The sequence below is a fragment of the Martes martes genome (genome assembly GCF_963455335.1).
Source record: "Martes martes genome assembly, chromosome: 1".
Taxonomy (NCBI): Eukaryota; Metazoa; Chordata; class Mammalia; order Carnivora; family Mustelidae; genus Martes; species Martes martes.
Window position 1 is genome coordinate 216,046,719 of NC_137888.1, and position 25,434 is coordinate 216,072,152.

The following is a 25,434-nucleotide window of genomic DNA, read 5'->3' on the forward strand; positions in this document are numbered from 1 at the left end:
CTGTCCGTCCGCCAATGAGGACGCCTGGTCAAAGCCATAGAAAGTGGCTGGGAAGGCCTCACAGACCCGGGACACGAGTTCCCGCCAAAGGTGGGCACTCCCCGTCACCACACGCCCCCACAGCCGCGGGGCCAGCGCCACAGGATGCCCTCTGGAAAGAGACAACGAACAGCAGAGCCTCAGCCAGCTTCCTCCACGCACCCACGGCCAAGGTCGTGCCTGAGTGTCCTCTGAGCCAAATTCCATTCACAGCCACCCAGCAGGGGCCGCGGTGGGGCCAGCGAGCACTCTGCCCCACGCCGGACCCGAGGAATGACACGGTTTCCACAAGGGGAGCCCCTCCTGTCCGCCCGCGTGCCAGCCACCGAACCTGCACCGAGCCAAGAAAGGGAAGGAGGCGGCGGGAGGAGAAGCGGGCGGGCAGCAGGCAGCGGCCCAGCCTGGCCCGGCCCCGGCCCCCACTCCCAGGAGCCGCCCGAGGCTGCGAGCGGGCCACGCTGACCACGCCGGAGGCCACTCCTGAGGACGCGGCGCCCTCACCGGAAACGAGAAGCCCTTGAAAACACGAAATCCCGCGCGCGCCTCAGGAAGTCCGCCCAGGGCTGCAGTCCGCAGAAGAGACGTGGGAAGAAGTTCCTGGAAATGGAAACCCACTGGACTGCCTCAGGCTCAGCCCAAACGGCTGACCCCGGGAGCCGCAGGTGCGGGGCAGGGAGTTCGAGAAGAAACTGCACCAGGAGGCAGGGAAGAGAAGCCAGGCCCCACCATGCCTGCGCACGTCCTGGCCCCAGAAACGCAGAACAGAAGCAGAGGGCGCACCTCCGCCACCATGGGGCCAGCCCCCCGCACCCGAGGACATCACAGGGAAGGAGAGCTCCCGGCCGGGACCTCTGGGGGACACCGACACAAGTGCTCCCCACAACGCAGGTGCGGAGTGGAAATCTGGCACCGTGTGAAAACCACCCATGCCACGACCGGGCAGGACCCCCCCCAGCCATGGAAGGACACCTGCGCTCACCACACCAACAGGGATGCGTCAACACACTCGGGAAAGGCATTTCACAGACTCCAATGTCATTCATGGTGAGGATTCTCAGCCAAACAAGAACGGAGGGGAAACGTGTCTGCTTGGTCAGGAGCGCCCACGAAACACTTGCCAACTCACGTCCCCTCCGTGATGGGAAAGTCGCCGCTTTCCAGGAAGCTCAGGAACAGGCCACGGTGTCCCTCTCAAGCGTCCCGGCCACACCAATGTTACACCGACTTGTGCAACAGACAGGAAAAAAACACACACGCAGACCGGGAAGGAGACATGACACGACCTCTGTTCGCAAATGACATGATCGTCTGCGCAGAAAATTTGAACGAAGTCAGAAAAGCACACCGGGAGCTGATAAGCTACTACAGCGCCACTCCGAGGCAGAGGCGCTGTCGTATGTACACGGCAGAAGCCGACTGCCTTCCTACAAACCAGCAACCGACACGCGGATTTGAAATTAAAAAGCCAGTATTGTTCATACAGGCACCAACACAGACAGACACACAGACTTCTAGTTAACGCTAACAAAACGTGTACGAGATCTACAGGAGGCAGACTACAAAAGCCTGGCGACCGAAGTCGGTGAGGGAGGGCAGGCCGCGTCAGAGGCAGGAGGACGCGACCCTGTCCGGACGACGTGAGCTCTCCCCGCGCGCCGGCACAGGCTCCAGCCGGCCGCCCCCCGCCCTGCCCTCTGAGGCGGACCCCACGCACTGACCGCACACCGACTCCACGGCTTATCTGGGGACAGGAAAGCCCCAGAGTGGGCGACACGGTGCAGAAGGAGAGCCAGCTCAGAAGACAGGTGGACGGCGCCCAAGTGAAGACTCACTACAGAGCCACGGCAGCAGAGACGGCACAGACGGACAGACAGAGCCACGGCACCGGAGACGGCACAGACGGACAGAGCCACGGCAGCGGAGACGGCACAGACGGACAGACAGAGCCATGGCAGCGGAGACAGCACAGACGGACAGAGCCACGGCAGCGGAGACGGCACAGATGGACAGACAGAGCCACAGCAGCGGAGACAGCACAGACGGACAGACAGGCGCGAGGGCGGAGCCCGCAAGCACAGGGCTGAAACTGCGGGGCCTCCACATGCAAAAGGAAAGGATCCAGGTGCCGACCTCACAGCCTCGCGGCCCTACTCATAAAACAGCCACCAGAAGACACCAAGGAACAAACGCGGGTGACCTCGGGTCTGGCGACGACTTTGGAACACTACAGCGCAGGGACGACCCATGGGAGGAAAAGCCATCAGGCTGGCCTTAAGAAGGGGAAAGCTCCCCTTCCCCTTCTCCCCACACCCCAACCGAGCTCCAGCCCATGGTCACATGGCACGACCAGGACACCAGTCTCAGCGCAGCAGTCAACACCCGTGAGAGGGCGTTCTCTGGGCTGGGGACAATGGAGGGCCAAGACGTGAACACTCACAAGAGACCCCGGGAGGGAGAGCAACGGGGCCGGCCGTGGAGCCGAGCGCAGGCTCGGGGGTCTAGGTGGCACATGGGACCCAGGATGGGAGGAGGAGTTAAACACACACTCTGTCCACGGTGTCCCCACAGTGGCCACGCGGCTGCAGGCTACACGGCTACAGTGTGTCCACAGTGAAAGAGGGAGCAAGGGACGAGTCCCAGGCCCACCCACGTGTTTCAGGGCGTGATGCAGGAGCCCCGGACAGGGGCAGACAGAGGCCAGGGCTCTAGAACCCTGGCCAGCCAAGAAACGTGGGCCTCGCAAGCCTGGGCCAAGCCACGGAGGCCAAGGTGCAGGAGTGGCCCAGGCAGCTGGGCGTGTGCGGCCCAACCCTGAGCCTTGCCAAGAGGAGGGACTCACCAGCGGGGTCACATGCTGCCAGGAAGGCAACAGAGAGGACACCATGGAGCCAGCCAGCGGACCAGGGAAGAGGCCTTCTTGTCCACACCCCGCTGCCCAGACCCACACCATGGCCGTGACACACATGTGCACGACACCAACAAGGGCTCCCTGAGACCCGCCAGGTGCCCGGGGACACGATGCCCGCAACTGCCTTCGCGCGGCTGAGGGCTACGGGAGCGGGGCCACCTGCCGCCAGTTCTCAGAGCGCCCTGGGCAGGAGCAGCGGCAGCCCCCAAGGAAGCCTGGAGAGGGCGGAGGAGGCAGGCCCTCGTGAGGCCAGGCGGCCCTCCCCCAGCACCACACGCCAGGCGAGGACAGGCAGGGCAGAACGGCGGGTCAGGGGAGGAGGAGGAGGCACAGGAACGGAGCTGGACCGTTAGCCGCAGCGGCACGGGGCGATGGCACTCACTGTGTATTCTGCATGCTTTTTTCCATACCATTTCATCCACTTCCTGAACTCTCGGTCCATGGTCTGCAAGGGAATGATCCGACAGCCCGTCAGCGGCTCCCCGCCGCCCCTCCTACCTGCCTCCCCCAGGACAAGCTGGGACTGCCCCTCTACCAGCCCACAACCCAGCCCCCTCTGAGAAGCAGCCCGGGTGACTCTGGGGGCTGCAGGGGAGGACAGACCGCAGGACCTGTGGAGTCCACCAGACATGTGGGCCACACACTCTAAAGGCGCTTCTGGAGACGCACCTATGCCCCAAACCCCACTGACACCACCCCAGGCGGACACGGGCACCTAGGGGATGCCTGCTGACCCAGGGTGTGTCTGGAGGAGACAGGCCCAGCCTGGGGTAGACAAGGCTGTGGCCCTCGCTGGCGACACACACACTGGGCCCAGATGTGCAGACAGAGACCAAGCAGCCCCTCGGAACGCCCACCTCCTGCTGTCCTTCCCTCCTTACACCCTGTGAGTCACGGCAAAGGTTGGAAAGCAAAGAGAGGCGAACACACACGCCTGCGCACCACTCCAGAGGCACTCACCTCCGCGTACTTGGCTGGGATGTCCGCTTTCTCCACGCCGTAGTGATGTTTGCAGTTGGTGGCCGCGGCGACCTGCAGCACGACCTGGCCCACGCCTTCAGAGAGAGGGGGGTACGGTCGGACCCAGGCCCTGCGACGGAGGCGCCGCCCACCCAGAGCCGAGGCCCAGGCCACACAGGTGCTGGCCAAGGGGGTGAAGAGGCAGAGGCCACCGGCTCTCCGAGAAGGTGCGAGCACCTCCAAGGTCACCAGGATAGGCCACCGACCCAGGCCGTAAGCCGAGGCCCCGCTAGGGGGACGGCCGTCTGGCCTACACTGCCTCCTACAGATAGCACAGCAGGGCTCCCGCGAGGGGAACCTGCACTGTGTCTCCCTCTGGAAGGTTCCCCAGTCACCACCACAGCGCGGCAGGGCTGGCCCCATCTGAAACCGCCGAGAACACCCATCAACACTCGGCGTCGACCGGGGCTTGATGCGCCGTGGGAGAAGCAGAGCAGCCTCCGCGCACCAGAAACGGGGTCTGCAAACCACGGCCGCGCGCTGGCCAAACGCACCACCGAGCCCAGCTGGGCAGCACATGGCGCTCAGACCTCACGCGCGCCCGGAAGCCCGGCCCACGGTCCCCTCCTACTTGGGTCAGTTGTGCCTCTCAGCCAGCGTGTCGGGAGCCTTCTGAGATCATGCTTTGAATGGAATATATTTGGATAATGCAAAGAAGCAACCGAGTGCCCGGCTGGCTTGCGCGGTAGAGCGCGTGACTCTCAATCTCAGGGTCAGGTGTTCAAGCCCCACGTTGGGGATAGAAATTACTTAAGTAAAAAATCTTTTTTATTTTATTTTATTTTATTTATTTATTTGACAGAGATCGCAAGTAGGCGGAGAGGCAGGCGGGCGGGGGGGGGGGCAGGTCCCCTGCGGAGCAGAGAGCCCGATGTGGGGCTCGATCCCAGGACCCTAAGATCATGACCGGAGCCGAAGGCAGAGGCTTTAACCCACTGAGCCGCCCAGGCGCCCCAGGTGAAAAACCTTAAAGAAAGAAAAATAAGAAAATAGACCGACTACTTAGAAACACAGGTAAATGGCAAGGCCCACGGCAAGAGGACACACGGGTCGTGGCCAGGGGTAAGAGCTGGGCACGAGGAGCCAGGAAGGGGTTTTCCAAAACTCCCAAACCTTTTCACACACACAGGTAAGTTCTGTGGCCTTTTAGATAACTGACTTTTGAAGCCTACGCATTTTTTTTTTTTTTTTTTTTTGGGAGAGACAGCCTGTCCACGTGCACGAGCAAGAAGGGCAGAGGGACAGAGGGGACAGTCTCAAGCGGACCCGTGGTCAGCACAGAAGCTGCGGTGGGGCTCGCTCTCACGACCCTGAGGTCAGGACCTGAGCCAAAACCAGAGTCGGATACTCGACTGAGTGAGCTGCCCAGGAGCCCCTGAAAGTACACGTGGTCTTAATAAAATATGAATCGTGGGGGCGCCTGGGCGCCTCAGTTGGTTAAAGAGCTGCCTTCAGCTCAGGTGGGATCGAGTCCTATGTAGGGCTCCCTGCTCAGCGGGGAGCCCGCTTCTCCCTCTCCCTCTGCCGGCCGCTCTGCTGCTCCTGCTCTGTGTCAAATAAAACCTTCAAATAAGTAAGTAAAACGTGAACTGTGTGCTTAAAAAGGTTCACACTAATGACGAGGTGAAAAAAGTCGTCCTCGCCCGGGGCGCTGGGCCCTCTGCAAGCGCCGAGGCCGCGCCAGTCTGAGACGGGACATTAGGTCTGTGGCACAAGGCTCTGTGTCCAAACGAGGTCACACCCAGGCGGCTGGCCGACCCGGAGGAGGGCTGTGCACGGGGTTCCCATGCAGGCTGACAGCCAGCCCCATTGCCAGCCCTGACACCGAACACGTCCCATCTGGATTCAGTCAACCCGAGGTGTGCATTCGTCCCGCTCCGTCCACGGCTCTCCACGTGGACACCTGCTAGGCCACGCTGAGGACAGGCCCCTGCCCTCAGGACCCTCCCTGCTGATGCCGGGGGGCTAGCAAGAGCTGGGGGGCGTGGGGAAGGGGTGAGGACACCCAGCCACGTGGGGGGCTGGTCTGCGGTGGTCACTGGGGTCCCCTCTGAACAGGTCCCAAGAACAGGTTCCCCAGGGCGAGGAGGGGTGAGGGAGGGAGGGGCCCTTGGGAGCACGGCGACCCGGCCTCTCCTCGGTGCAGAGCACCGGCCGGCCGCAGAGAGGGGCGGCCCCCCGCGAGGGGCTGCGGGTGGCCCGGGGTGCTCCATCTCCGGGGACCAGGGAGGCCGGCGGCACTGGCGGCCCGGCCACACTCACCACTGCCCAGGTCCACAAACAGGTCATCCTCAGTCATCTTGATCTCGTCGATCATCTGCGCGACCAAGTCAAAGGAGGTCTCCCCGTACACCTCCGGGGAGAAGGGCTCGTAGTTGTTGAGCTTCTCGGGGTCCGTCACCGAGTGGTTGTAGACCTGCTGCAGGATGTGCCGCAGGAGTCCGTTGGACGGCCGCGTGTTCAGCTTCATGGGCTGCGTGGTCCCCTTCCACTAGGACGGCACAGAAAGCCCCACGTGCGTGACATGGGTGGCCCCCACCCCGCCTGACAACCATGCGTCCCGGCCCCAGCCCCGCCGCCTCCCCAGACAGCAGAGGTCATCGGCCTCAGAGCCGCACCTTCACCTGAAAGCCCATCTGGGAAAAGAAATGGGCCGAGGCCACGGAAAGAGCCAGCGCCTGGTGGGTCCACGTCAGGGGCCTCAGGGGCCAGAACTGGGCCTGCACCCCGTCCAGCTCCTGCTGGCCCGAGGAGGGAGTCCTCAGGCTCCCAGCCCCAGGGAACCACTGAGCCCTGACCCCTCATGGTCCGCCCCCTTGGGCTATCTGTGGCCCGTGACTGCGGAACCAACCGCTCCCGAGGGCCTTCCCAATCCGGGGCCAAGCCACCGTCACGCAGCCCACTAGAGGCCACATGCCCGCCATGAGTGGCCCAGGTCCGCCCCAAGCCTCAGGCCCCACCTCCTGCCCAGGACAAAACTGAGGGGAGAGCTCTGGGCCGAGGCAGTGGGAGGGCGCCCACACAGCTGACACAGAACTTCTCCGGACCCCGGTCCTTACAAGGTGACTGGGACAGACTTGTGTGATCTAGCAGTCCCCTCCCCTCCCGGCAGCAACAGTGAGGGGGTCGGCAGCCCAGAGCCCCCGCCAGCCCGTGCTAGGCCCTCGGAGCTGCGGGCCCGACAGCCCACCACAGCCTCCCCAACCGCAAGGCTCCTGCACGAGAACCCGCACCCCGCCAGGAGCCCACACCGCCTGGACAGCGAGCGGCCGCAGACACAGGGGGACGCACTTTCTAGAACCGCTCTGGCAGCCTGGCCTGGCCCCACTGTCTGTTCTTCACCAGGCAAGGGCGCCACAGGCCGCAGCACGGCGGCACGGGGAGGTGAGGACAGAGCCCCAGGCCTCTCCGTGATCGGAAGAGCCCAGAAGGACGGCAGGAGCGCGCTCACGACATAGCCGGCTGACGGCGCCCGTGGGGCCAGGGCGCTGACGTGAAGGTCTGTCCGCACGGGAGACCCCGAGGGGGGCCCCAGCATGCAGGGGGACAGGAGCTGAGGACGCACCCCACCCCCAGCCCAGTCCCAGCAGAGGCCGGCCCCACACCGCACGCGTGCACCCCTGCACTCCAGGGCGGCCTGCAGGGGTCTGCAAGGCGTGTGTGACAACCACCCAGGAAATGGGAGGGGCAGTGGGTCGAACACCCCCGCACGGGTCCCCGGCGAGCAGACGCACATGAGGGGAGGGCAGAGGCCACCTACCAGCTGGTGGATGCTGTCGATGGCGCGGTTGTACTTGTCGCAGAGCCTCTGCATGCTCTCGAAGCTGAAAGACAAGGGCAGGCAGGACGCGGTCGCTGTAGAGCCCGGCACACACCCCAGGGGCCCGGCGGGCCTCTCGCGAGACACAGCTTCTGGACAAGGTGGCACCAGCCGTCCCTGGTGAGGAGGCACGGTCACAGGACGCCAAGGAGAACCACGTGTGGCCAACGAGGCTGGGCCCAGGGTCGCACTGAGGCGGTCTTTGGCTACGTGGCAGCCTCCGGAGGTCAGGGCTCACAGGTCAAAGCCGAGGTCAGCGGTGTGCCCGGCAGGTGTTAGGTGAGAGAAGGGGCTCCACACGGCCTTCGTCAAGTGCCACGGCTGGGAGCTGGTCAGACGCACACCCCACCTGCTCCCCAAGCTGGGCCCGCTGCCCCAGGGCGGTGCACACGGGCCTTACTTCCTTCCCGGGCTGGAGGGAGTCTCCATCTCAGCCCCAGCTTGATGGGCATGGGGGACGCCCGGCGGCAGAAGGGCCCTCTGGCTCTCCCGGCAGCAGAGGACCCCAACACTTTCAAAGATGGAAGCAGAACCCGTCAGGTGCCCACCGAGAGCCTGCCCGGGGTTGTTCAACGAGACTGCACCCTCCCAAGCCCCAGCGCTCACTCCAGGTAGGACTCTCAATGATCCCCTGACCCGGGAGGTCCCGTCAGGACGGACTCTGCCTCCAGGGGCCACAGTACAATGTCTGGGGACATCCTGGGGTGCTCCTGGCATTCAAAGGGGCGGGTCCAGGGATGCTGCCCGGACACTCCGCAGAGAATGGCCTGATGCGAGCGGTGTGGGGATCAGGGGGCAGGGGACTTCCGCGTCTGTGCTGCCCTGGAGGGGGCGTCAGCAGGGGGCTCCGTCCGTAACACCTGCGCACACACACAGCAGCAAGGGGCCTTCCTCCCTAAGCCAGACACCAGGAGCCTAGGAGAGGTCCCTCTGCACACGGGCCACGACCACGCCGTGTGCACCCCACGCCGCCCACCCCGCTGCCCCCCACATCCTCGCAGACTGCCAGATTCACCCCAAGAGCTCGCACACACCCTTCCTTAAGGACAGAAATTAAACAATTCAACGGAGCTGGTTCCCCGACGTCAAGGCCGAGGTCCCCCGTAGGACAGCCGCGATGGACGAGTGAGAGAAATGGAGAACAAGCGGCAAGACCAGACCCTACCCAGGCCTGAGGCGTCCTCAGGAAGGACAGTGACCACGCCGCCCCCAGGCTAACGCGGCGAACTCAGGAGCCCAAGAGCAACAACCGGCTCTGCCCCTCTTCAGAGCGGCGGGCCACGGACCAGACACTCTACCCCCTCCCCCGCTAAGTGCCGGGCCAGGTGGGGTCACAGGGAACCAGGACCTGGCGGTCCGCAGCCCCAGGGTCTGAGTGACACTCCTTCGCCCTCCTAATTTGCAAAATGAAAGATCCGTGACCTCTGGCTCCTAGTTTCTCGTGCTGCCCTCACAGGAAAACCCAGGCACCCCTTTGTCATTTTACTTCCTGGGGTTCGCCTGCCCCTCAACAGCTTTGAGACCCCAGGTCCAGCCTGCCCCAGAGGAGGCCCATCCCTGGGACGGTGCACAGGCACCCGGCTACCACCTTGCTTGGGAGAGAAACGAGGGTCCCCCATCGCGAGCCTGACCCCGCAGCCACACCGGCCCCTCAGCTGGATACCCTCAGCCTGGCCCCCCCCAGCCATGCCCGGTCTTTCCTGAGCCATCTGAGTACGGAGGGGAAGGGCCTCCAACAGCCCCTGCAAACATCTTGCAGCAACGCTGTCGTGAGGAGCGCGGGCTGCTCTGGACCCGCACAGAGCACTCAACCCATCACCGAAGGCGAGCTCCCCTGACCAACCGGCTAACGTCCACGGCTAGGCCCCTGTGCGCAACGCACCCTGGGGGCAAGAGAGCCGCACCCCAGCCCTCCCTGTGGGCCCTCGATGCCCACCGCACCGACACCACCGGAGCCCACGGGGCCAGCCCATGGCCCAGGGGCCGGCTGCTCTAGATGGAAGAGCGAGCGCGGTTCACTGCCTTCCCTGCGCTCCGCGAACCATCAGATGCCGAGCAAGGCAGGAGGCCGGGCCAAAGGCATCAGGGCTGACGAGCAGACCAAGAAGCCCTTCAAACACAGAAGTGAGACTGGGTCAGCACCACCTGGGTGCCGGGGCCTGTGAGGGGCCCCAGGGCTCCTCTGGACTGGGCTCCTGATCGAGAGCAAGCCAGCAAAGCCCACAGAAGACACGCTCCTTCCGGGAAGACTGGGGAGCCGGGTCTACGCCTGCCGAGAGCTACGACGGCGGGAGCAGGGAACGTCAGCCCGCCTTCTCCGAGAGAAACAAAACTCCAGGCAGGCATTCCAGACACGGCCTCGCCCTTCCCCGCCCACCCGACTCTGCTCCGAGATCCAGGACGCGCCTGCAGGAAACCACGAGAAGGGGCCAAAGGGGCTGGAGGGGCAGTGAGGCCCGAGCCCCCGAGACCCGGACGGGCCCCGCGAGGCCCGGCAGAGGCACTGTCCCCGGGCTGGAGCGCTGGCCGCTGGCAGGCGGCCGCGGGGAGAGCAGCCCCCGACGGCCGGTGAGGCTGACTTCACACATACCGGGCGCCGTTTCCGCAATGTGGCATTTCCAATCACGTCCCTGCTCGGACAGCCTCTGCCCGTTTTTTATCAACATTTCCTACCGAAATAACTCCATGGGTCGGCAGCCAACTCTAAAGGAAACTGTAGACCAGCTCCCGCCGTCGAAGAGCCGACCAGCGGCCGCGTCCCCAGCAGACACGGAGAGGCGGCTCGGCTCACCTTTTGGTGTCGTAGTCGATGAGAACGTAATTCTCCATAGCAAGCTTGAGGTCCGGGATCTCCTCACAGACCCACCTGAAACACAAGAGCGGAGCCAACAGTGACGACTGGTCTCATGCTCTACTTTTCACTCTCGACTCTCAAACGTTAAAAAAAAAAAATCCTCATTATTCAACTCAACAAGCACAAGAGAAGAGGGAGGCATCGCTTGGGAACAAGTCGCATGAAGCCGCGCAGTCGGCTCCTGGGGCCAACGGGTCACACGGGACGAGCTGGGGGAAGGAGCCCGCTCCTGGCAGAGAGCCCGGAACGCGCCGTGTGCCCAGGGCCGGCGGCCAGTGCGGCCGCACGAGCTCCCCGCGTCCCAGACACGCGGGCCGCTTCACAGGCGTGCGGCGAGAAGCAGACGAGGGGAGCCGACAGAGCAGAGGGACAGAGACACAGGCCAGCCAGCCTGTCCCGAGGCCGAACCCTCGCTGGATCCTGATCCCACCTCGACAAAGAGCCCAAGAAAAGAGTCAACGCTCCACACGTTCAAGAGAACACCTGGGACGTTGCGGAAAATGCCCCGCCGAGAGATCTGACAACTTAGACGAAATGAGCGACTTCCTGGAAAGACACGAACACGCAAAACCGAGCCCGGGAGAAAGGGGACGTCTCAACAGCCTGGACCCTGCTGAAGACTGCGATTCCCTGATCAAGCGCCCTCCCGCCAGGAGAGCCCCGGGTCCGGCTGGCCTCGCCGGGGAATCCTGCCGCACATTCAGGGAAGCAGGACACGAACGTGTTCAGTCGCACGAGGCCGGCATTACCCTGATGCCGAGACCAGAGGGAGACAAAGCCTCGGAAAGACAAAGTCGGCATAGAACAGGCAGTCTACCCACCGACACCCCTCACGAGGGCCGGCACGACAACCCCCTAAAAGCACGCATGAACCGAAGCCCGCCCGCCCACGCTCACCATGCGGAGTTTACCGCAGCAACGAACCACTGTCCTTCGCTCATCAACAGAAAGTCGTATGATCGCCTCAGCAGACAGAAAACGCCCAAGCCAAACCCAAGCCCCACGCAGGGTAAAAACCCTGAGAAGCAAGAGGTGGAAAGAGGCGTTGGGGGGGCACCGCCCGCACGCCCGCTGTCTCTGTTCTGCCAGCGGGCTCCCTACCAGCTCCACTCGGCGGGGACGGGAGGTACTGTCCCTGTGTCCCTGTGTCCCTGCGTCCTCAAGCCCGACTCCCTCGCTGGAGCAGGAAGCCGCAGCTGCCACCCCCAAACACACACACACAGAGCGGCACTCCCGGCCCAGACCCTGCGGCCCCCTCCCCACAAGACCCCTCTGCTCTCTGTCGCCAGGGCCAACTGGGCAGGGCCCACCTCCAAGCATCCACCCGCCCAAGGGTCCTGCAGTGCATCAGAGTCCTCCCCACCTCCCCGCCCCACGAGCACTTCTCTCCGCTTGGCAGCACACACAGCATCCGTCAGGAACCCCGACGGGACAGGAGGGTACAGTTCCTGCGGATGCCGGCGGACTACCGGCACAGACAGACCGCTCCCAGACGGGGGACAGGTGAGGACGCCGGCCACCACACCTCCTTCAACACTCTACCATGGGCCCTGGCCAGAACCACGTGGCAGACAGCATAAAGACTAGAAAAGCAGCATCATTCACAGACACACAATTTAACACATGGGCTATCCTAAGGAACTTACATAGAAGCTTCTAGAAGTTACACAAATTGAGCAAGGTCACAAGACACGAGGTCAGTGAGCAAAAATGAGCTTTGTCTGCATATACCAGCAACAGAGAATTTTTAAACGGATTTTTTAAATGCTATTTAAAATGTCAGTAAAACATAAATATCTAGGGATTTTTTTTTTTTTTTTAAGATTTATTTACTTGAGGGGCGCCTGGGTGGCTCTGCGGGCTGAGCCTCTGCCTTCGGCTCAGGTCGTGATCCCGGGGTCCTGGGATCGAGCCCCACATCGGGCTCTCTGCTCGGCAGGGAGCCTGCTTCCTCCTCTCTCTCTGCCTGCCTCTCTGCCTACTTGTGATCTCTGTCTGTCAAATAAATAAACAAAATCTTAAAAAAAAAAAAGATTTATTTACTTGAGAGAGAAAGTAGCACGTGCGTGCAGGGCTGGGGCAGGGGGAGAGGGAGAGAGAGAACCCTAACCAGGGTCCCTGCCCAGTATGGAGCCCAACCTGGGGCACAACTTCACGACCCTGAGATCATGACCTGAGCCCAAATCAAGAGCTGGACACTTACCTGACTCAGCCACACGGGCGCCCCTTTAGTGATAATTTTAATGAAAAGTTTGTAAGACCTCTATATTGAAAACTGTAAAACACTGCTGAGAAAACCTGAAAACGAAAGAAACCAAGGGCAACTATGTTCACAGAACAGAAGACTCAAACAGCCCTTTCCCCGGACCGAGCTGCCACCTCAAAGCAACACTAGAACACGCCCAGGAGGCTCTGGGAGAAACGGATAAGCTGATTCTAAGCCTGGCGCGCGAAGACGGAGCACCCAGCCCACGTAAGCTTCACAACGAGCACCGCTAGAAGAGTTGACGGCCTCATCCTGGCCTTATCCTGAGACCCACCGGAAGTTTACGGCAACCAGATCTGGTGCTGGCGCAGGGACGGGGAGACACGCTCACCCAGTGCACAGGACAGAGGCCGGTGAACGTCTACATGGCTTTTGGATAAAAGCACCAAGACAATGTGATGGGAAAACAGTCTTTTTAATTAATCTCGACCCCACAAGTATAAACCCCAGCTGACACACGCGAACATCCGCCCACAACTGATCTTAACCCTAACACAAAGGCTGAAACCACGGAGCTTCTCGAAGACAAAAGAGAACACCTTTGTGACTCGGGCAGGCAACGATTTCCTGGACGTGACCCAGAGGAGTCACCGCCGAAGCGGACGGACACACTCCAGACCTCCAGTCCTGAAGGTGCGCTGAGAGCACAGCCCGCTGTGCGGCGCGTCCCACGTGCCCCACGGCCCTCGCGGCTGGAAGGCGTCAGGCGTTGTCACAGCTCCGCACCGACCGACGGCACGAACTCCTCTCCGCTAGAAGAAACCGGAGCGGCGGAGAGCCGCGGCCGACACACAGGTCGGCAGCACGGGAACCGCGAGGTGACGCTGAGCGATGAGCGCTGCGGCTCGAGAACACACGGGCCTGCTCAGGGAGGCGGGCGCGCCAAAGGGACAGGGCGCGCACAGGGAGCCCCAAAGAGCCAGCACAGGAACGGCGGGCGCGACACGGCGCAGCAGTGGGTCACAGCTCACGGAAGCAGGAAGGAGGTGGGAGAGCACAGCTCTCGGCGGAGAAGAGCGCCAGCTGAGAACGTCACTTCGAGAACACAGCCGTAACCAGTCGCGGCAGGTGAGACCCACCTCTGGGCGCCAAAATCAGGGGGTGAGAGCCCAAGGAGAAATGGGTTACTTGCAAGGTCTCCAAGGATCTCCCCCAAGATATTTATTAATAAAAAGGGGGAAAGAGCGCCTATACTTCAGAGAAACGTGATGGACCAGGTGGGCAAGGTTCACGTCACCACAGTAAGAGAAAACGATAGGCCGTGTGCCTCCTGCTGCCCCGAGAGCCCTTATCACGAGCAGACACCTCCGTCAGACGCTGCGTCGGCACCCAGTCCCTGACACTCAGGAGCAGACCGCAGCAGACACTGCGCTCCTTCATTCATAAGCACTTCAGCTTTTGCCTGTAAAAGTTACCCCTTCTTTTAATACAACTGCAATGCCATGGTCACACGTAGGACAAACATCAGGGATGCCAGGGAATCTCCTCAAACTCGCACAGGCCATCTGCGAAAAACCCAGAGCTTTTACCACTTCTACGCAAAATTGTACTGAAGGTCCCAGCCGATTTGGTAAGGCCGCGGAGAAGAACTAAGATCATGAAGACCGAAAGGAAGAAATAAAGCTGTCCCTAGTCACAGACGATGTACTTACTTCTACGAGTCCTAAGAAATCTACAAATCACGTACTAGAATCAATAAATTTATCAACAGGTCATGGTTAACACGTGAAAAGTCAACTGCGTTCTTACTTATAAGCAGTAGGCAAGCGGAAAGTAAAACTTAACACAGAATCCTAGCTACAGGCCTGCCAAGAGCTCAACTCTGAGAATGAATCCAACCAACGGGTCCAAGACCCCCCCAGGACAACAGAGCGCCGCTGAGGGAAGTGCGGAAAGACCTAAGCGAGCGCGAAGACACACACCATGTTCATGGACCGAAAGACCCAGTACCGGAAGCCTCAATGGCAAATCTCTCCGAGTGACCTGCTGGCTCAGTGCAATTCCTAACAAAATCATGCAAAAAACCAACAAGCTAATTCCAAAATTTACATGGAAATGCACAGGAGGTAGAATAACCAAAACAACATTATTTATTTATTTATTTTTAAGGCGGTTCTACACCCAGCACGGGGCCTGACCTCACAACCCTGAGATCAAGAGCCGAGCTGAGAGCAAGAGTCCGACATTGAACTGAGCCCCCCAGGCACTCCCCCAAAGTGATTTTTTTTTTAAGATTTTATTTATTTATTTGACAGAGAGAGAGATCACAAGTAGGCGGAGAGGCAGGCAGAGAGAGGAGGAAGCAGGCTCCCCTCTGAGCAGAGAGCCCAGTGCAGGGCTCGATCCCAGGACCCTGAGATCATGACCTGAGCCGAAGGCAGAGGCTCAGCCCACTGAGCCCCCCAGGCGCCCCCAAAGCAGTATTTTAAAGAAAGAACAAAGGTGGAGAAGCTCCTCGGCTTGGTGTAACACCTGCTCTGCAGGTGAGGCCACCAAGGTTTTCTCTGGTGAAAGGAGACAGACATGGGTCAGTGGGACAAAACCAACCCTAGAAATAAGCCAACTCCTGTACCGTCACCTGACTTTTGACAAAGGAGACGCGGGAACTGCACACAGAAGGGACAGTCTCGTTCACCAGTGGAGCTGAGCTAGCGGCCATCCGCACACACGACAGTCAACTTCAACTCATACCCTGTATCATATGGAACGACTTGCTCAGAATGGATGGAAAAACTCAGTAGAAAGCCTAAACTGTAAAACTTCCAGAAAGCATAGGAGAAAAGCCCTGTGACCTCAGATTAGGCAAATATTTCTTAGGAGGCAAAAACCCCACAAATTATAAAAGAAAAATGTGGACAAACCGGACTTCATTCAAAGTTAATGCTCCAAAGACACTGTGAAGAGCGTGAGGAGGTAGGGCGCCCGGGCTCAGGCGTCTGCCTTCAGCTCAGGTCGCGTGGGATCGAGCCCCACGTCGGGCTCCTTGCACAGCCTCTGCCCCTCCCCCTGCTCGTACTCATTCTCCCTCTCAGACAAATAAATAAAATCTTTAAAAAAAGACACAAAGAGGTACGCCAAAGACCGGAAGAAAACATCTGCAGAACAAACACCTGGTACAGGATTGGTAATGACAATATGTAAAGATCAGTGAAAATTCAACAGTAAAATCGGTTCTTGAAAATAGGCAAAGGATGGGGAGCATCACGAGTTATCAGGATAAGCAAATCAGAGCCGCGGTGGACTGGCACTGCACAGCTCAGACTCAACCCGCAAACCCCGCCGTGTCAGCGCTCCACGCTGGTGGGCGGGGGAGCTGCGGGGACGGTCCCCCACGGCGCGCGGGGCACAGACCGCCACCTGGTAGCTCCTCTTAAAGTAAGTTGTCACCAAACCCAGCAAGCCCACTCCCGGGTATTGACCCAAAAGAAACAAAAGGCAAGTCTGCGGAAAACTCCCACGTGAACATTCCTAACAGCTCTATCTCGAATCGCCAAAGTCGAAAACAGCCCAGACACGGCCACCGGCCGGTGGGATGAACAAGGCGTCGTGGACCCCACAGCAGAACAGTCCTCAGGAGGGAGAGGAGCAGTGACTGACCCGCACGACAACAGGGAGAGGCTCGACACCGCACGGGACTGAAAGAGGTCAGGAAAAGGAAAGGACGTGCCAAACGAGTCCTTGCCGGAAAACTTCCGGAGCAGGCAGTCACCTGCCGCGCCCGAAAGTGGGTCAGGGGCTGGCTGGGGACAGTGGCGGAGGGCAGGCAGACCACAGAGGACATGAGGACCCGGGCGCAGCTGGTGGAGGCGTCTGCTGGGGGGCTGCCTTGCACCCCTATCCGTGTGGTTCCGTCTCCACTGCCTCCTCTAAAGCTACGACTGTGGCGAAGACTAAAGTCGAAGGAGGTACCGATGACACCTGCGTGGGGACGCGCTGGTCACCGTGAGGCTGGCGCGTGGGTACGTGGGTTCAGGACACCCTCTGTCTACCACTGTATCTGCTGGAAATTCTCCATGATTGAAAGTAAAGAAAGAGAAAGGACAAAATGAGGTGACCGGCCACTTTGCTGGTGAACAGACCTCGTCTGCAGGGACAACAGGGAAGAAGGTGACGTGCTTTGGGGACCCGGGACGTGAGGATCAGGCCCGCAGAGGAGCAGCCCTGGGCAGCCCCCAGAGAGGACGAGGCCACGGCAAAGGGCTGGCTCGGCAGCGGGGCAGGACGCCGACCCCCAGCTGCACAGGGACAAGCGCCCCGCTCCGCACGTGAGAAGCTGGCGCAGAGGCCGCCGGCGCACGCCAGGCCGCCTGACTCCCAGCCCTCCCTGCTGACCTCCACGCCCCCACGTCCCAACCAGCAGCCCTCGTCAAAAATACCATAAACCAAACTACGGCAACTAACACTACCGACTGCTTTCGGGCCCACGCTGCAACGCCTGCGCCCATCAGTTCACTTAAATTTGAAAACAGTCTTGCAAGGAGGCATCGGAGGGCCCCCAAGCCAATCAAATAGGCTCGGGCAGCGGGAGCGCCCGGGTTCGTGGCCCCGCTACCACGTGGCGGGAAAGGGACTCCCATCACAGCCGGCCCTCCCGTCCTGGCTATTTCACGGGGCACCACCAGCCGAGCCCGGGCTCCGGCCACGACCGCTTCCTGCAGGCATCATGGCAGGGGCCCGAGGTGGTGGCCACGCGGTTAAGGATGCTGAGGAACAACACGGCAACAGAGACCACAGCCGCGCAGACACACGAGGACAACAGGGTCCCTGACCACAGACTGTAGAGCCAGAAGCAGGTACAGAACGGCACCCAGCGGCCAGGGCTGGCGCTCTGCAGCTCCTTCCAGACCCCAGGCCAGCACGGGAGAGAGCCCACTAGAAACAGAAGGGCGGGCAGCCTTCCTGTGGGCTCTGTCAAGGTCGCCCGCCAGGGGTGGGGGGGCCGGCACTTCTCCGCACGCCCCGGGAACACGCTGGTGAGAGGCCTTCTGGGGCACTGAGAGAAGGAGCAGCCCGCGGAAGGCTGAGTCAGCACCAAATCCCAGGGGGAGGAGAAGGAAGCAAGGTGGGGAGTGGAGGCGGGGGAGCCCCCCGCACCCTGCCAGCTCGGCACTCCCCAACCCTTCCGCAGGAAGATCCCAGGCTCAGAGAAGCACGGAGACCTGATCGGGGCCACACGCAGATGGCCCGGCCTCCTCTGACCCGTCACTGCTTCCCAAGTCTCCGAGCTGCTCACCGAGAGGAGCCGTGCAGGGCAAAGCAGGCTCAGAGGGCCCGGTGAGCCCAGGTGGGGTGGCTGGCGCAGGGGTGGCCCACCCCGTGAGACCCTGCCCACCCCGGCAGGCGCCACACTCACCGGATGGTCTCGATGATTTCATGAGCAGCATCGTGGTGTTTGTCCTGAAAGACAAAGGGACAGGGTTTACACCCTCCAGTGACGCAAGGTGCAGGGACCGGGACGCCCGACCAGACAGCCCTGGCCTGGGCCAGGAGGTGCTGCTCTGGGACCCCTGCCCAGGCTGGACGTGCCGCCCTTGGGAAGACCTGCTCCTGCAGCACTGCCCCCCCTCAACCAGCGGGCAGCGGGGCAGGGGCCTGGGATGGAGTCTCCGCCCTGACCCTCCCCTCCCTGCCCCGCACCCCCCCTTCTGCTGACGCCTCACCCCACCCCCCAGGTGCTGCTGTAGCCTGGGAGCCACAGGCCTGGTTCGGACTCACGGGCCTTCTGCAGGCCTCTGTTTTCCCGTCTGTGAAACGGGGTAACAGCAGTAACACAACCATGGGAAAAACCCACATGGCTGTCCTCCTGCCAGAGCACAGACACCCCTAACCCCACAGCTGATCTCAGCGGGTCCCCACGGCGCCCACCGCACAGGGGCTCACCGCTGCTCCTTCCTCAAAGAGGAGGCTGAGGGCTCACTCCGGCCTCTCACTGGGGTCTACGCAGCCAACTGACCCCAGACCTTGCAGAACCCAGGACCAGACACATCGAGTCCTCTTCCCGGCCCTGTCCCGATGCGAGCACGGTGCGGGCTGCCCCCCGGGGAGGCTGTGCACACACCCTGGCCGCTTGCACCACTTCACAACAGACGCCTGGGGGCAAGCGCCGGGGGTCAGGGTCATCACAAGTCCAAGGACTGCGTACCCTGACCTTGCTTCCCTAGGGATAGCTCCGTGAGGACGGGGTTCTCACAGAACGGAGCTCGCCCGCTTTGCGCGCACAACTCGGCGGCTTTTCAGCACTTCCAGAGTCGCGCGAGGAACGCACTAACCCCAGAACACTCTCGTCACCCCATACGGGTACCCAACCCCACCAGCCATCACCCCTTCCTCCCCTGGCAATCGCTAGTCCACTTTCGTCTCTGTGGGCTTGTTTGTCTCTGGACATTACACGTGAACGGAACCACACACCGCGTGGCATTTTGTGCCAAATCTTAACTCTTTTAAGGCAAATGAAGAGCCAACTTTTCGTGTTCTCAGTAACATCCTCCCACTGACAAAGGATCAAACTACACACATCACTTGCGGTCCTGTGACGGGGACGCGGCGCGGGCAGGGCGAGACGGAAGGCAGCCCCGGGGGCCCAAGCGCCGGGAACCGACCAGCAGCACCAGCTGCCGACTCAGAGACTGGGGGTGGGGCCGCTGCTGGGCACATGGGGGCAGCTTTAGCCCAACTTCAAAAGGACTTAAAGGAATAATGGGGATTGGCCGCGAGGGGAGCCTCCTGGCAGGCGGCGGGCACAGCAGTCCCCGCACTACCTGCCCCCGCGTCCTGAGGAAGGAACACGGAGCCGGCAGACACCCCCGGCCTCTGACACGGGAGCCCAGGCTCTGTCGGCGAGCCACGCCAGCCTGGGTCCCAAGGACGTGGGGACACACTGGAGTGCTCCGATTCGCCAGGAGGGCGCGCGGAGGGAGGAGCTGGGGGACCCCCACAAGGAAACCGCTCCTCCGCTCGCCAGCACGGAGCCCCTCTCACCCGCGCACCCGAGCAACCCGGCTGCTACCTTCAGAGCCCCCCACGCTCCCCGGGGCATCTCCCTGACCTGGCCAGAGCCTCGGAAACAAGAGGGAAGCCACAGTTCCTTCTGCCAGACCACTCGCCCGAGAGCCCGCACCGCGGAACGCCCTGTGCCCGCGTCCACTGCCGTCCGCCACGTGCCTCGACCGGAGTCCTCGGGCCCGTCACCCGGCGAGCCTGTCCGCTCGGCGCTCCAGGTCCACACCTGCCACGCGGGCACCAGTGAGGCAGAGACCTGACAGCGACAGTGAGGCGGCAACCACAGAGCTCGGGAGAGTGCACGACACACACAGGGGAGTGTGTCACACGACTGTGGAGCTCAGGTGGTGCCAAGCCCTCCACGGGCACGGCCAGCAGTCCATCCTGCAGACGGAGATGCTGAGCGCCAACCTGCCCCAAGCATCTCTCACGAGGCAGCGGGGGCCTGGGGCAAGGCCAGGAGACACGGCAGCACCCACCACTGCGGCGAGGAGCGAGCAGGGTGGAGGGGAGGGCAATCAGGGTGCCTGCCTGGCGTGACGCTTCCCACAATGATCACATAAACCTCGGGACGGGGGGCAGAGGGCACAGGTAAGCTGCACGTCATCAGAATGAAATGCTGACGCTTCCAAGGACAGCATCACGAAAGCCGAAAGACAAACCACAGAACAAGAGGAAAATTTTGCAAGTCATTCTCTGGGGCAGCGTCTGTATCCGCCGCAGGCACACCTCGCCGGGCCGTGCTGTGCAGACAGGGTGCTTTTCCAAGCCCAGGGCCGGCGCCCACCCGGGATGAGCCCATCCATCGGCACCGCGTTTCCCACGGCGGTGGCTCCCGTGGTGTCCGTGCGTCCCATTTCGGGAATTCTTGCGACATTTCCAACGTCACTACGTTTGCTGCAGTGATGCTACCTCGCTGAAACCGAGGGGACGTTAGCACCTCCAGCAGAGCGTCTTCTCTTTAAGGAGTCCACACGGCCTTCCTCAGCCATCATGACACGGTACACTGAACAGACCACGGTACGTAGCTGGGAAACCACACAATCCCTGTTTTACTGCGACACCTGCTTCACTGCGGGGTCCAGGACCCGCAGGACCCCCCGTGTGTGCCTGCGAGTACCCAGAACGCGAACCACTCCAAATGAAAACACAAGGAGGGCCATCAAAACATGACCTGACACGGTCACTGCTACAAAGAAAATACCCCCGTGGCCAGCCAGTAAGACCAGTAAGGACACGAAAAGACGCTCCACCCCAAGCCAGGAACGGACACGAGGCAAAACCACAAGGATGGCCAGAGCCCGAACAACGGACACTGAGCGTTGGGGCGGGAATGAGAACCTTCACACCCGGCTGGTGGGCACGGAAAGCAGTCTGGCGGTTCCTCAAATGTTTACGGGAGACTCTCCACGCGGCTCAGCGGATCCACCCGTACGCGCCCCCAAAAGAAACCTCACGCATCCACACGAGGATCCGCGCACACGTTCACGGCAGCAGCGCTCCTCACAGCCAAAAGCTGGAAACAGCCCCAGTGTCCACCAGCAGATGAATGAGCACAACCTGCCCCCCGCACATGGAGCGTCCCCGGCCACGAGCGGGAGCAAGGCGCCCCCATGCGCCGTCCCGGGACGGACCCCGAGCCCACGACGCGCAGGGAGGAAGCCAGACACAGAAGGGCACCAGGGTGCGAGTCCATGTATGTGACACACCCAGACCGGGCTCCTCCACGCACGGGAAGGGGGCTCGCGGGGGCCGGGGATGGGGGGGAGATGGGGGATGACTGCTGATGGGGGTGGGGTTTCTTTGGAGAGATGGAAGGTTCTGGAATTGACAGTCGTGAGGATTGCACAACTCTGTGAATACGGCACATTCTCAACGGGTGAGTTATCTGGTACGTGACTTTCACTCCAACAGAGCTGCTGACGGACCCCCACACAAGCAGTGGTGCCCAGAAAAGCACCCCCAGCCCAGGAGAGAAGCACAGAGCCGAGGAAACATTCGTCCGATGGCCTCTCCTGCTGCCACCCCACGACCCTGCGGGGGACCCAGACTCACAGCCTTGGCAGGAGCTCACCTGATGGCTGCATTGACCGCCCCGCAGAGCCCAGCAGGCCCCACGCTGTGTCACAGGGTCTCCAGAAGAGACCATCAGACCCACACAGCACAAGGACAGGCAGCTACAGAGGGGAAGGTAGTCAGTCTGCAACTTTCCACCAAATCTCTCCCTCCCTCTCTCTCTGTCTCTCTCTCTCTCTCAGGTCACTCGCCCCAGGGAAGCCAGCTGCCGAGCCATGAGCAGCCCCACGGAGAGGCCCACGTGGTGAGGAGGGGAGGCCTCCCTCCCGCCAGCAGCCCAGCAAGGGCGCCAACATGAATGGCTCCTCCCGCCCCGGCCCAGCCTTCGGATGAGGCAGCCCCGGGGGCTTATGTGCTGACCACAACCTCATGAGAGACCCCGTGCCAGGACCCCCCGGCTATGTCTGCCCCGGGATTCCCGAGCACAGCCCACAAGATAATAAATGCATGTTGCTTTAAGCTGCTACTGGGGATGAATTTGTTACGCAGCCACAGCTAACAGACACACAATTTGTGTGAAAGCTGACGGGCCAGCCCGGAGCACTGCCCACAAGAAAAGGTTCTGCGGCAGCGGGACTTGACGGGAATTCCGGCAACGCCCCGAGCACGAGGGTGTGACTCTAGTCGGCCGGCAGTCACGAGAGGAGAGTCATGGCCCCATGCACGGCAGGGCGGGGACAAACGGCAGCCTGAGGCGCCCCAGCAGGGCACGTGCACATGCGGGGCTCCCACCCCACCCCCGGCCTCACAGGAACCCGCACAGCCGGCCCGGATGACTTGTCTCACACCAGATCCACAGACCCGGAAAGGCAGAGGTGCCTGGAATTTGATCTCAGCTGGTGAGAAGATGAAATCCAGCTTTCCCAATGCTTTAATTTTTATTTATTTATTTGACAGATAGAAATCACAAGTAGAGAGAGAGAGAGAGGAGGAAACGGCTCCCCGCTGAGCAGAGAGCCCGACGTGGGGCTCGATCCCAGGACCCCGAGACCACGACCCGAGCCGAAGGCAGAAGCTTCAACCCACTGAGCCACTCAGGAGCCCCTTCCCAATGCTTTAAAAGCAGGAAAAAGGAAGCACGACATTTACAACTGGGCTTCTAAAGGTCTCAGAATGACCCTTCCGGGGACAGGCCAGCTGCCACTAGCGGCCCTGAGGTATGTAATTTAAAATGCGCCGATCGCCATGAATGATTCAGGAACGTCGGGGCTGCGGCCTCTCCTACTGCCCCACAGGCTTCTGGAGAAAGAGGCCAGAAGCCGCCCGGAAAAGTTAAACTGAACGTGGCCCCTTGGCAGCCCGCATTCACGAACGCCCCTGTCTTGTGACCCAGGAATACCCCTGTCCTCCTGGTGTCCTTATAGGGACCCCGCTGCGCACACACACAGCCCATGTCCCCAGCCTGCCGCTGGCCACAGGAGGGACGTCCACCTGCAGAGGACTGTCTCCCTCCCTCGCCACGAACAGCATCAGAGCGCCCACGCGGAGCTGGGGACAGGCCCTCCCACGCGAAGCCCGTTCAGCGAATGCAGCTAACTGGGCACCGGGCACCGGGCGTCGCTAGGCTAGGCCCCGCACCATGGGGAGCTCATGGAAACGTCCATGACAACCACGACCTGTTCCTGCCTTACACTGCACACCACACGGGGCAGTCGTCACACCTGGAGATGACACGAAACTCTGTCCCTGCCGCTACCACTTGGCTCCTCAACCCCGGTGGCGGTGTGACTGCCCGGCACGGACGGTGCGTGGAGGGCACACGCACCGAGGGACGGAGCGCGTGGGGAGCCCCAGCTGCCTCACTGGCCCAGGCCCAGCCCCTTCTTATACCCTGAGGACAAGCATCCGGACAAGAGCTCAAGGTCTGGCTCCACCACCAGCCTGTCCCTGGCAGGTGTGCAGGTCCCCCCACAAACCCAGGAAGCATGGACAGGAGGGTCTTCGAGACCTCCGCAAAGGCATGAGCGCAGGCTGCCAAGCGCTCAGACCTCCTTCACTGCAAACAGTCCAGTCCGCACGACTGGAGGGCGCTGGGGCTGAGGGTGTACAGTGAGAGGCGGGATGCAGAGGCCAGGGAAGACCAAGAGGTGAACACAGGGGTGTGCGCGGGGGCACCCACCCGCCAGCTCCACGCTCCTGACTGCCGCTGGCAACAAGAACGACACCCAGGGAGTGCCCTCGGCTTCCCTTAGGAATCACAGCCGGAGGCCAAACCCGAGGCCCTCCGAGGCGGGCTCGCACGCTGCGCCAAGCATGGAATCCCCCGCAGGGCTCCTGAGCACAGACGCCCCCCCCACCGCCCCCCCCCACCAGCCGCCGGTGCAGCAGCTCTGCGGGTCCGGGAACCTGCATCTCTAACAGGATCCCGGGTGATGCGAAGGCTGCGGCCCCGGGATCCTGCCCAGAGCCACTGCCCAGAGGAACTGCCACCGACAGGATGGTGATGTGCAAACAGAGCTCTAGGGGGCAGAGCACAAGGAATGAAGGTGGGGGATGGGACGGGCAGGAGGCCTGCCGTCTGCTGTCTGCTCACCTCAGCAGCAGGGCTCTGACGGCAGAGATCTGGTGGGGGTGGAGAAGGACACAGTGCAAAGTCAACAGGCGTCCAGAACACTCAGTCTGGAAGGGAGCCCTGCGGTGTGGAGAGCACAGGGCCCGGGGCCAGGCTGGGGAGCTCAGCCTCATCCATCCGCCCGTATGCGCGTGCACCTGGGAGCAGGGGCAGGGAGCAGCGTGAGGACGGCCGACCCCAAGGACCTGAGCATCAAGAGGGCAAAGGCTTTCGTGTGAAAATGAGCAAATTCACGCAGGGCAGCAGGGATCCCAGGCTGCAGAGAATCAGGCCAGCCGCATCCCTAGCCCGCCCAGATGTCCGCACCCCAGCAAGGGCAGAGCCGGGTGGCAGCAATGGGGAGTCTGCCCCGTGGGCTCCAGAACGTCGGTGGACGCCAGCCCGCCAACCACACCTGAGGACAGGCCGAGCCACAGCCGAGGTGTGCGCGACAGACACAGGCCTCCAAAGGGAGCACAAACACGGAGCACGGCGCCCAGACGGGGCCGTCACGCCGGGCGGGGTTGGGGGGGGCGCGGGCTCACCCAAGCCAGCTGGGTCTGCCGCCAAGACGCCCAGGCAGCAGTGGCAGAACGCGGACACCGACAGGGAAGCGCTCCCGGCTGCCACAGGGCTAGATACTGAGGCCCAGGGAGACTGTAAGGATAGAATGTTTGGGTCGCCCCGGTCCACTCACTGGAGCCCTGCCGCCGTGGAACGGTATCAGGAGACGGGGCCTCGGGGAGATGTTAGGGTTAGGGGAGGGCACGAACGCGGGAACCCCCGTGGGACTAGTGCCCTTGAAAGGGGATGAAAGGACAGAGAACTCTCTCGGTCGCGTGAGGACACAGCGAGAAGCAGGAAGTGGGCCCTCCCCAGGTGCCAACCCCGCCGCCCCCCG

The 25,434-nt window shown here is 61.9% G+C and overlaps 1 protein-coding gene across 3 annotated transcripts in view; it reads right to left on the reverse strand.

The window, feature by feature from the left end:
- The window catches only part of DOT1L (DOT1 like histone lysine methyltransferase), a 61,717-nt gene that overhangs the window by 29,345 nt on the left and 6,938 nt on the right, over positions 1 to 25,434 (reverse strand). For all 3 annotated transcript variants that reach the window (XM_080819963.1, XM_080819964.1, XM_080819962.1), the window contains exons 2-7: positions 18,261 to 18,304; positions 10,579 to 10,653; positions 7,728 to 7,791; positions 6,230 to 6,458; positions 3,908 to 4,002; positions 3,330 to 3,392 (exon numbers count right to left, since the gene is read on the reverse strand). In XM_080819963.1, coding sequence (XP_080676089.1) covers positions 3,330 to 3,392; positions 3,908 to 4,002; positions 6,230 to 6,458; positions 7,728 to 7,791; positions 10,579 to 10,653; positions 18,261 to 18,304 — 570 coding nt within the window. The remainder of the gene's footprint in view (positions 1 to 3,329; positions 3,393 to 3,907; positions 4,003 to 6,229; positions 6,459 to 7,727; positions 7,792 to 10,578; positions 10,654 to 18,260; positions 18,305 to 25,434) is intronic.